The sequence below is a fragment of the Camelina sativa genome, chromosome 19, assembly GCF_000633955.1.
Source record: "Camelina sativa cultivar DH55 chromosome 19, Cs, whole genome shotgun sequence".
NCBI classification, from domain to species: domain Eukaryota; kingdom Viridiplantae; phylum Streptophyta; class Magnoliopsida; order Brassicales; family Brassicaceae; genus Camelina; species Camelina sativa.
Genome location: NC_025703.1, coordinates 22,419,246 through 22,431,508, shown reverse-complemented (window position 1 = coordinate 22,431,508; position 12,263 = coordinate 22,419,246). Strand labels below are relative to the sequence as shown.

The 12,263-nt window shown below is 36.3% G+C and overlaps 4 protein-coding genes and 1 pseudogene across 4 annotated transcripts; all 5 read left to right on the top strand.

Moving 5' to 3' along the window:
* The window catches only part of LOC109130893, a 2,401-nt pseudogene extending 2,278 nt beyond the window's left edge, over positions 1 to 123 (top strand).
* On the top strand, positions 29 to 653 carry LOC109130892. The gene has a single exon (XM_019240984.1). The coding sequence runs from the start codon at positions 165 to 167 to the stop codon at positions 651 to 653; it is 489 nt and encodes a 162-aa protein (XP_019096529.1). The 5' UTR covers positions 29 to 164.
* LOC104766945 (uncharacterized protein At4g02000) lies at positions 790 to 1,838 on the top strand. The gene has a single exon (XM_019241061.1). It carries the CDS (start codon positions 971 to 973, stop codon positions 1,787 to 1,789), a length of 819 nt encoding a protein of 272 aa, XP_019096606.1. The 5' UTR covers positions 790 to 970; the 3' UTR covers positions 1,790 to 1,838.
* Positions 2,640 to 3,851, top strand: LOC104768102 (putative F-box/kelch-repeat protein At3g24610). Its single transcript, XM_010492033.1, has 2 exons — positions 2,640 to 3,354; positions 3,415 to 3,851. The coding sequence occupies exons 1-2, from the start codon at positions 2,640 to 2,642 to the stop codon at positions 3,849 to 3,851; spliced, it is 1,152 nt and encodes a 383-aa protein (XP_010490335.1).
* LOC104766944 (protein FMP32, mitochondrial-like) lies at positions 9,908 to 12,228 on the top strand. The gene is made up of 7 exons (XM_010490916.2): positions 9,908 to 10,288; positions 10,476 to 10,607; positions 10,693 to 10,752; positions 11,372 to 11,448; positions 11,528 to 11,584; positions 11,716 to 11,782; positions 11,873 to 12,228. Exons 1-7 carry the CDS (start codon positions 10,118 to 10,120, stop codon positions 11,990 to 11,992), a joined length of 684 nt encoding a protein of 227 aa, XP_010489218.1. The 5' UTR covers positions 9,908 to 10,117; the 3' UTR covers positions 11,993 to 12,228.

Here is a 12,263-nt window from a genome sequence, read left to right as displayed (position 1 = left end):
TTCCCTTACATATCTTTTCTTACAAGATATGCTAAAGTCTATTTCCTTTATCTTATTATTAGTTTTTCATATATCTTATTTTACGTTAACCTCTTACGATATATATTTACTTTGAGTGGGTAGAGAAACACAATCTCCTTTTTGCTTTCCTGTTTCTCTAAATTATGGCGGATGAATTATGGGATGAGTTACAAAATTTGGCTATGCGTAGAGAAGATCCAGAATTGTTTGTCCCTCATGAGGCTTATGCAGCTACGGTGGCTCGCAATAGGCTAAGTTTGATAGCTAGACCCCTTAACCCGAGAGCTCAAAACCTCTTTACTGTGATCTCTTCGCTACCAAGAATTTGGGGATTAGCAGCAAGAGTCCATGGAAGGGTTCTGGATGATACTTTTGTTCAGTTTCTATTCCAATCTGAGGTGGATCTTATTTCAGTTCAAAGAAGGGAACCATGGATATTCAACAATTGGTTTGTGGCTTTTCAGAGGTGGGAGGACCTTCCTGACTTTGATTTCCTCACAACAATAGATATCTGGGTTCAGATGAGAGGAATCCCTCTTCCTTATGTTTGTGAAGAAACTGTAACACAAATAGCTGAAGCGCTTGGTGAAGTGGTGGAATTGGCCTTTCATGATGCTACTACTACTCAGTAATCAGGTTTCAGTATGAACGTCTAAGAAGATTTTGTAGCAGGTGTTTGAGGTTCACTCATCTCAGGAACTATTGTCCTTTTCTCCAACCTCTACCTNTTGTGATCTCTTCGCTACCAAGAATTTGGGGATTAGCAGCAAGAGTCCATGGAAGGGTTCTGGATGATACTTTTGTTCAGTTTCTATTCCAATCTGAGGTGGATCTTATTTCAGTTCAAAGAAGGGAACCATGGATATTCAACAATTGGTTTGTGGCTTTTCAGAGGTGGGAGGACCTTCCTGACTTTGATTTCCTCACAACAATAGATATATGGGTTCAGATGAGAGGAATCCCTCTTCCTTATGTTTGTGAAGAAACTGTAACACAAATAGCTGAAGCGCTTGGTGAAGTGGTGGAATTGGACTTTCATGATGCTATTACTACTCAGGTAGCTTATATCAGAATCAGAATTAGATTTGCCATAACTGATCGTCTAAGGTTCTTCCGAAGAGTTAGGTTTGATTCTGGGGAGACTACAGTAATCAGGTTTCAGTATGAACGTCTAAGAAGATTTTGTAGCAGGTGTTTGAGGTTCACTCATCTCAGGAACTATTGTCCTTTTCTCCAACCTCTACCTGTCACAAACACTGGTACTGCAGATAATTTGACTGATGGGAGAGAAAGATTTGCGTTGCATGATGAGCTCCATAGGTCAGACATGAATTTGCAAGCTCATAATTCTGATGATTCCCTTCCGGTACCTATCCGTCCACCTCCAAGAGTTGATACGCCACCTCTGAACCCAGATGAGATTGCAGCTGCAAGTCCTTATTTTCATCCTTCAAGAGATGAAAAGTTTCTGAATTTTGCTGTACCAATTCCTCAGACTCCTTGGAGACGCAATCAAACATCAATAGGCTCTAATATAACTCCAATAAGTGAGTATGAGATAACTTCCAGAGATGCAAGGAAGTTTGAAGTTGGAGAATGTTCCAGAAGACATGATGAAGATGAATCTGGTAAGAATTATGAAATGGAAGAGGATTTAAAGCGCAAAATCTCAGCAGTTGATAAGAATGAGGAAGAACGAAGGAAGCAAAAGCAAAAGGTTCATGAGCATAATGAGGGAGGGATTCTGAAACCTCCAAAGAAACGTTAAAGCTTTGACACTCTACTGATTCTGTCAACAATTTTTTGGAAATGTTGCTTAGGTTCAAAGAATGCAGCCAAGGTCTTGAATAAGTGGATATGGTCTGAAATTTTTTTGGTAAGTGCATATCCAAGATGAGCAATATGGTGTTAACTCTTAGTTTATCTTTAAATCAGAAGTAAAAGTTTGGAATGGCTTGTACTTTTGTAGTTTAGAAAAATGGATTAGTGGAATCTGTTTGATCTAATCCATGGTTGAAAGTTTAGAAAGTCTATAGAGCTCTGTAAGTGGAAGTTTCCACTGTTGTAACACTTGCAACACTTTGTTATATATAAAATGGTAACACTTATGAGAAAAAAAAAATGGAAGTTTTTATTAAATAATATAGTTAATAATTTAGTGGTTTTAGTATTTAATTAGAGCATGTGTGCTAAATTTGGAAAAATGAAGTGTGTGTTAGGTTTGGAACAAAAACTTAAATTTGTACTAGAGAATTGCCCTAAATTTAAATGATTATAAATTTTATTATATTATTAATTTATGGAGATTTTACTATATATATATATATATATAATAGAGCTTGAGATGATAACACGTTAATCATATCAATTGGTAGATTTTGACAGGTAAGATATGAGATTACTGTTTCATTCATAAATGATAAATCTATGAAAATAATAAAAATGAGAATTTTACTTCATAACCAAGAAAAACATATATATAGAATATTTTTCACTTTCCTTTCATTCTCACTTTTCATTTATTTGTTAAGTCATCTTCTGCACGGTAGACTTTGTTCATATAAAAAATAAAGTGTTCTCTCTTGGCAAAACAGTAAATCAGTAATAGACATTAGACAATGTTCAATCCCACCGCCCAAGAGCCACCGCATAAGAAAAGGGAAGAAGAGGAAGCTCTGTTATCTTCGATTCCAGATGCGGTGGCTCTGAGCATTTTTGCCCGAGTCTCAAGATTGGACCATGCAGCCTTATCTTTGGTCTCCCCTCGTTATAGGTCTCTCGTGGTTTCGCCTGACTTGTACACGACGCGATCGCTGATGGGTTGCACTGAGATGTCCCTATATGTATGCTTAAGCTCCCCTCCTCCTGGACCAGTAACCACACGCTGGTTGATCTGCCGCCTTGGAAAACCCCGAGACGCCAAGAATATGACTACTAACCGGCTGTGTCTCCTTCCCTCGTCCCCCTCTCAACCTTCGGAATCTTCAGTCGTGGTACTCGAATGGGGTATCTATGTAATCGGTGGGAAAATAAACGGTAAGAACACGTCAAGCGTGTTGGTTTTGGATTGTAGGACTCACAAGTGGCATCAGGTCTCCTCTATGGGAGTGGCTCGCGCTTCTGCAGCGGCTGGTGTTGTAGACGGTAAAATATACGTGTCTGGAGGATGCAAGGACATGGACTCGTGGGACCCGAAGACGCAAAGTTGGAATATTCTACCAAGTCCAGGTTGGAATCAAAGCCATGATTTGATCCGTGGCAGTGTGGTGGTGGATGATAACCTTTACGCGGTGAATAAGGGGGGTAATAGCGTCTATTACTCGCCGAATGAAGGTAAATGGGGAAAAGGTAATTATGATTCTCTTCTAATAAACAAAAAGTTTTGTTTGATAGGTGAATTGTTGTACTGTTGTGATACAATGGGATATTTGTTTTGGTGTGAGGCTGAGAAGTTGAAATGTCATGAGTCGGAGGGCATGGTTTGGACAAAAGTGAAGGGTTTGAAAACACTGCGGAGGAATGTCTCCGGTTATGATTCGCGTTCTAGAACGGTACCTTTTGATGGAGAGATTGAGGAGTTGCCCACTTCGTATACGTTCGAGGCCGGTGTTAGCAAGTTGAGCAACTTTGGTGGAAACATTGTGGTGTTCTGGGATATTGTTGTGGTTGGTCTTAATGAGGGTTTGGAGATTTGGTGCGCGGAAATTTCTTTGGAGAGACGTGAACCGGGCGAGATTTGGGGGAAGATTGAGTGGTCGGAAGCCGTCATGACAACTGATCCTCTCTTATATAGCCCTGAGGTTTTACATTCAGTTTCCGTTAATATTTGAAATAAATAGATCCTCACTTGTGTTTAGGTGCATTTTATTGTATAAATCAAACTGGTCATATGAGAGAGATGTGTGTATGCTACTATGCTCTTTTCTTTGATCTCCGAACTATATAACTTTGAGCTTCATATGAAGATCTTTTAAGAGGCATCACTCATATGAGAGAGAGATGGTATGATCTTATCTTTCAACTCCAAACTATATATCTTTGTGCTTCATTTGAAGATCTTTAATAAGAGCCTTCACTCATCTTTTCTGGAATGAAAATAGTGTAAACAGTTCTTTAATTTTCTCGTATCATTTTTCTTTTTCTTTTACAAGGCTAACTTGCTAAGCAACTATAAAATAAATCAAGGGCCATTTTATGCTTTGACGGTTTTATGACACTCTCTTCCCAATCTCTATTTTCATTGCAATTTTTCTCAAAACCTCTAATTCAAATGTTTATGTTCCTCATGAGTCATGGCTTCCCATTGGGTTATGCAATTCTTGTTTATGGACAACTTGAACTTGCTCGCTTGCTTGTCAACTTGTGTCATTTGCCACCACCACATCTTGCCGTGTTCTTTGTTGCACTTGCTCCTCATTTACTCCCTTTATTTTTATAAGTTGTTGGTTTAATTTCATGTCCCTTATGTAGTAATGAGAAGCTGTGAGAGACAGAAAATGAGAACTCAAAAATAGCCCAATGTTCAGGTCCATTACAAAGCCCAACATATAAAAACCCCAATGAGAAATCAAACCTGTCGTCTTCTTATGAAACCCTCTCTTCACGCACTCAACACTCTGATTCCCCAATCTGTGTCTCCTCCTTAATTTAGAGCGGTTTTGACTTGATTGATTTCACTTACCGGTCTAATCGATGGCCTTTTCGAAGCGTCTGGCTCTGTTAGGGGCTCAATCCGCGCTTTCTGTAGCTAAACCTCGAGGTCATGGCTCCTCTTACAACTTGATTCATTGTCGCCAAGTTTCTAAGGTCACTAAAGAATCTAAAAGTTCTCAGGTAACACATACCTTGTTCGCTTGTTCGCAAGTTTCAGACAGAACCTTGAAACTCTTGTGCGGTTTGATTTAATGCTGATTAATGCTTCCCTACTCTTTATTAAATTCCTATTTTTGAAGGCTGTTGATGATTCTAAACTCGAGATAGAAAAATTACAAGGCAGAAGCTCCATGTTGCATGACAAGAACAGGTCTGTTTGTGACCATGTTTTTTCTCAACGTTACTGAGTTTATTAACCTATCGGAAACCTAAGAAAGAACTTTCGCTTAATTGAAATAGGGTTAGCTTTGAAATGTTCTTCAGCGATCATGGCCGGGTATAGCTTGATTCCTTTACTCAAAATTTAATATTACACTCTTTTCACTGCCGTAAATGGTTTTTGTTTTGGTGGTTTCATATATATGCAGCATCGTTACGTTTTTAGAGTTCAATTAGAAACTGTAAAAAAAAAAGAGTTTAGCATATTCAGCCTACCTGCAATTTTCTGCATGTCAATAATAATAGCCGCCATCATCTCGCACGAGTTGGATTTACTAGAAGCCAGACGCACTCATGATCCAAACCAAATAGGTAACTTCAAGAAACCCAAATATTAATTTTGTCTTTCTTGGCTAATAGAAAATGGTTAAAAAAAAAAAAAAAAAAAAAAAAAANAAACTTTAATCTTACACTCATTTCACTGCCATAATATGGTTTTTGTTTTGGTTGTTTCATATAAATGCAGCATCGTTACGTTTTTAGAGTTCAATTAGAAACTGTAAAAAAAAAAGAGTTTAGCATATTCAGCCTACCTGCAATTTTTTTCATGTCAATAATCATAGCCGCCATTATTTCACACGAGTTGGCTTTACTAGAAGCCAGACGCACTCATGATCCAAACCAAATAGGTAACTTCAAGAAACCATAATTTTGTTTTTCTTGGCTAATAGAAAATGGTTTAAAAAAAAAAGCAGTGATATTGTTCCATAACCTCTTATATATGCTAGTAGAGGAAAAAGACTTGAGATACAAGCAACTGGAAAAGCAGAACGAAGAGACCCGTCAGTCGCTCATCCTTCTACAAGAATTCATGGAGAAGCACTTCCCGGGATCTTTTCCGCCATCGGCCTGATCGATCTTACTACGTGTGTTTCTCTTTCTCAAACTACATTGCATTTGTGTCTTCTTCTTTCTAATAAACAATCTTCTCTTTTATGTTTTAAACAATTAGTAATTATTATTCATATATGTAACTCTGCCGACCTTTTCCAATGAATTTCCGACATTTCGCTCTAGGAATATGATTAATTTCTTGCATTTTCATTGATAATTATCCACAACTTAGTTTCTTATTATAGGATTGTTTAACATGTTTTGTGGGTTGTCAATTGTGATGAATGTTAGTTTGTGTGTCTCGTAACTTCCTAGAAAAGATTCATCATTCACCTCACATCTTTTTCCTCTTCTAAAGTGTGCATGTGTTCAACTAGATCAAGTTAAGACCAGTTGAGTTCTAACGATACGAGAAAAATTCTCATCAGTGCAGGATTTTAAGAAGGGAGTGTGTATTTAGTTTCTTGAAATGACCATGTCTTGTATTTTCTAATTATGTTTGGATTGTTAGACTATTGGTTTATTCTTTGTATCGTTCAGTTGAAACACTGTTTGTTGTTCGTTTCTTTTATAATGACAAATGAAGACGATTTTAGAATTTTCTGAATTATGATTCTTTACAAGGTGTGGTTTTATAAGTTCTGGTTGTTACAAGGTGTGTCTTAAGCGCCAGCTGAGTTGTTTCGGAAGACTGGGACTCCCCAAACTTATTGTTTAGCATTAGCATGTAGTATCGTTATCTACATGTTGCTTAGTCAATTATAGGTTTTGGCTTTTTGGGTATTTGGGTCGGATTTGAGTTTGTGTCGGGTTTTTCGGGTTCAAAAGTTTAGGATCCATTTGGATATTTTAAAAATTTTAGTTAGGGTTCTATTTGGATCAGAGCTTACCCAAATATCCAAAAATAAAAACATTTTGTATCCATATGATATCTTCTAAATTATTTGAAAATATCAAAATTCCTTACATAAATCTACCTAAAAATAATCGAATATACCTAAAAATATCCAAAATATTTGAAATACTCATAATATTTTGGGCACTTAGCTTATTATATTTAAATATATTAGCAACATATGATTACTTTATTAGCATGCACTTATATTTCGGATATGTTCGGGTTCAGATTTTTGGGTCGTATCCATTCGGATATTTTAACATTGCTTTTTTGATTCGTGGTTGTTGTTTTTTTTTTTTTTTTTTTTGAAAAAGAAAAAGGGTTTTCTAGGTTGTTGTTATTGAGATTTCCGATGAGCATGTCTAGGCGTCTGGCTCTGTTAGGGGCTCAGTCCGCGCTTTCGGTCGCTAGACCTCGAGGTCTTAGCTTCTCCTATCGTCTTCCATTCCCGTACCGCCAAATTTCCGATCGAGTTCACTAAAGATACAAACCAGTTGAAGAATTCTCAGGTAACGTATATATACATTTGTCAATAGTTTGGTTTTTGGTAAAATAGTGCTTATATGTGATTATTACTATGGGTTCATATTTCATAACACACCTTGTGAAGGAACAGGATTCTACTCTTGTGCAACAAGAGATAACAAAAATTACGACAAGATATGGTGAAGATTGATAAGGTATATTGCTTTCTCTTTTATTCGGGAAACTTCAGTTTATAAAATTCACCTCAGATCATAGGTCATAATATATATGTTTTAAATTGGTGTTTCAGAAAATTGTAGATGTGAAGATCATAGTATTCGTAATATGGATAGGAACAATACTCATCCGTTGAATCACTGGGTTCTTAGTTCTAACATAATCCCCTAAGCTAGTTTAGAATGAAATACTATATGGCTTATCGGTCCGGGATATGGGAATGCATGTTTACATTGTTTAAAAAGACTTCTTTTTGATTTTTTAATACCCAAAACAAAAGACTTGTTATAGTAGTTCTGGTCCTTTTTATTGAGTTTATGGATGGACGAAACAATTATGTCCAAATATTGCGTTTATCATCAGTGTGATTTTATGATATTGCACTTCGTTAAATACAAACACCTAAGTTGTTAAAGTGACGTACGAACGTTGAACCAGCTAGCAACTTGATCATGTGCACTGATATGCTCAAATTAAACCCTAGATAAACCCTAGATCTACTCTCTCAAATTAAGAGATCACTGTAGTACGAATTAAAAAGCCAGGTTTAGGAAATTTCTCAGGAAATTATGGAATATTAAATCAATAAATTAATTAGGATTTAAACAATTAAAAATCATATCTAGAACTCTAAACACTTTTGTAAAATAAATCAGTTCTCACTGCAAATATTATCTAAATTTTAAACTAGAAATCCAAATCTCTTTGTAAAATTTTCGGTTAAAAATCAGCTTTAAAAACATGTTTAGATTGTTCACAAAATTACTAAATCAAATCTCTTTGCAAGAAGTAATTTTGCTCATCAAAAAGTTTTCTCCGTTTATTAATTATATTCTCATATCAATTTATTTTCCTAGGTTATTAATTCTAGATGGCCAATAAAGAATTAATATGAAGAACAACCTATAATGAAGATCTAGAAAGATAATGAATCCTAAATAAACAGATCTAATAAATCATAAAATCCCTGTGAAAAACCTTGAACCTAACAAGCAAACTACTCAGACATGTTTAATGAAGAACAAGACATAATTCTGAATAACATGCAATATATATTAAAAGAGTAAAGGGGGAGTTTATGAATTCTTCTCTCAAAGCAGTTCAGATCTATCTCTCCCAAAAGCTCTCAAAATCTCACAGGGTTGCAGAAAATAAAACTTGCTAGAAAATAACTTGTGGGTTTCTAAAAACTAAAAATACTATATATATGTCCTATAACACGTCAGGGACTTGTGCTGCAATTATGGAAAACATCGGGCAACTTTGTAAACCTTCCAAATTTGAAGACTTGTCTCGACTAAACATGGGTGTCGACCGATGCTCATGTGGTGTCGGTCGATGCTCTTCGTATAATCAGACTCCAAATTGATTTCCTCCGGTTAAATGCTCCAAAATCATCCAAATTACTCTGTTTCGCTCCATCCGTGCCAAAATTCTAAAAAACATGTTAAGACTCTAAAACATCAAAAGACTCAAAAAACACACTTATATCATGGTTAAAGACCGTAAAAACCATATATCACACTATTATTAAACCACTTGACTAAAACCATTATTAATGTACATGTGGAGACGACGTTGCTACTGATTTTATATAATTCCTCGGCTCTAAGATAGGAGAGGTTCAAGGGGTTATCTAAGGTTAAACCAGGTTAAAGAACACTTGAAGCATTATCAGTATATATACTTTATATATTGGTTGAGTAACCAATGCCACAAAAATTAAACAATTAATTCGATCGTTAATGGCATTGGTTACTCAACAAAGTAAGAGAGGCAATGGATGGTACGTACGTAGTAATTGGTCATGCGATAACCAAATCTTTCACGGTGGACGATCGTTTAGATCTCATGCACAACGAGAGCTTGAGAGTGATCACCATATGAACGATGAGGACGTTTGACTTGCATATTTATTCAATCTCTTGTAATTTTTCCTTTTTAAAAAAAAATAAAAAATCCTTTAAAATTGTCTCTTCATTTTTCCTTGAAATGTTAAATTTATTAATCAACAAAAAGAAAAGTAATTACAAAGATTTGGTAGATGTTTTTAAAAGCAGAAAAAGATGAAAAACAAAATCATGAGCTTGTGAAGAAGTATTATCGCTCGCTATTCAGTAATCAGTAGCAAGTTGATTTTTTTTATTTGGGTCGGAAACAGAGTCCAATTGCTGACGTGGCATGCCAAGTTTGTCAAAGCTTGCTTACGTGACATGATATGATGACGTGTCCCAATATCGCTATTCCCTGAAAATTAGAAAAAAAAAAAGAACTTTGCCCGCACGTAAATGGGGTTGTGATGTGAACTTGTGATTTGGTATGTCTAAAGAAACTGGTCAAGGGTAAATCTGTCATTAAACACCAAAACCATTGAGAGAAGAGAAAGAAATCAATCTATCAAACCCCAGAGAGAAGTAGAAGAACCCTTTCGTCGTCCTAAGCTTCTCAAATCCTATCTCTCTCGATTCTCCGGTTACCAAACCGCCGTATCCTCCGTCCCAAATCTGTTACGCGATTAGGTATTTAAGCCGTTGTTTTCTGAATTTTCCGGTTAATTCAATTTTCTGATCGATGACATTGTCCAAGCGTTTGGCTCTATTGGGAGCGATTTCTCTCGCTAAACCTCGAGGTCTCGGCTCCTCTCTCGGATTAATTGATCGTCGTCCGTTCCCGTACCGTTCATTTTCCGAACTCACGAAAGCTAATGGGAGACGTGCCTTCCTCGTTGATACATTGGCTCTGGTAATTTTTCATCTGTTTTCATTCTCTCTATGTAGCCTAGATCTATAACTTGCCATGAATTTTTAGTATTAAGAGTGTTTGGAACCTCTAGTATGTTAAGTTGCTCCACGAGAAAGCAATGAATTGAATATTATAGTTAGTTTCCTTGGGTTTGTTTTGATGTTTTCATTTTTCTTGGTGGTGAAAGGTGAGAAGTCTTGAAGCTCAAGGTGTTCCATCGAAACAAGCTGAGGCAATAACTTCTGCTATCACTGAGGTTTTGAATGATAGCTTGGAAAATGTATCTGAGTCTTTTGTGTCAAAAGCAGAAATGCAGAAGGTGAGATAGTTTTAATTACTGTTCATTCATTTGTGGGACATTATTGTTTATGTTATCTGAAACTCACTTTTTCTTGTGGTTGCAGATTGAAATGATTCAAGATTCAAATCTGTCAAAATTTAAGTCTGAAGTAAAAAGTTCTCAGGTAACATCGACACCTGTTAATAGTTTGATCTTGCATACATTAGTGGTTGTTTTTGATTAGTAGTGGTTCAGAACCTTGAAAACCTCGTGGCTGTTTTGTGGATTGATGTGCAAAAGTTTATGTTCTGTAAAAATATATCTTGGAGTGTGGTATTTGCGTTTAAAGTTATTCATCTTCTGCATCTTTGTTATGCTCTCTTTATGCCCGTTATGGATATGGATTAGTTTGAGAGGTTGTGTTACTTTGAAAGTAGAAAATTTAAGGTACTTCTTGGGTTATATTGTGGAGGAGTTCAGGACGATAACACATGAAAAGCTGTGTTTTTTTCTCTGAGTAATTTAGTTTTATGTAGGAAGAAGGTCTGTGTAGTGTTTCTTTCGAACTCTTTTTGTTGCAGCCGTTTATGAGTTGGAGTCTTAGGCATGTGTAGCGAGAATACTCAGTAAAAATGTGTTGATTGCATCCCATTATACTGTACTTTTTCATGTCATGTTGTGTTAAACTATGTAGCACCAACATTTACTGTAAACATTTTATGCACGATAGCATTGTCTGTGCTTCCCTGTACCACAAAGTAAAAAGGAGTTATGATTCCAACTCTTATCCATTCTTTGTAAAGGAGCATCATTTTACTGTATTGCAACGTGAGACAGAAAAATTGAGAGGCGATATAGAGAAGATGCGAAGTGAGCTAAGGTTTGTGACCATAGTTCCCCTTGTAATATGCTTTTAACCAATCTGAAACCAAGACGTAAAGACCTCTCACTTGAAACAGGTACGAAATTGATAAGGTCACAGCTGGACAACGCTTGGATTTGAATCTTGAAAGAGGGTAAGAAAGCTCTAAATTTTGCATTGTACTCTCTTTCTTTGAATATTTACCAAACGTAGCCATCTGCAAATGGTTTAGGGCTTGACTTAGATTATTTGGTAATCTGGTTTTGGCTGTTTTATAACTCACAGTCGAATACGTGACGAGCTAGCTAATCAGAATACGGAAACAACAAACCTCACAAACAAACTTGACAGGGTACATAGCAACAGTTTCCTTTACTCATGAACTTCACTATACACTGGAACTTAGGAAGATGAGAAGACATAATATGTTTTGCTTTTGCAGGAGATTCATGCGCTGAGAGCTCAATTAGAAGCTTCAAAGTACGAGGTCATCAAATATTGCATAGGTACACTTGTGTCCATATCAGCAGTGGGACTTGCCGTTCTTCGTATCATGATTTAGGACGATCCCAACACTCAACAGTCAACACTGCTCTGTGCTTACAGCCTTAAACCAAATTGGGAACTTGTCATTTTTTTACTTGAAACCCACCAATATGCCATATTATTTATTTATGGCGATCAGAGGATATTATTGTTTCTGTGATCTAGTTTGACATCATCCTTACTAGGACAGGTTATAATTTGCACCGAGAATTATGTCAATCCAAGGATTATTGATTTCTTCCATTTGCATCATTTAGTTTTCTAACGTCTGTCTAATATGATATGCT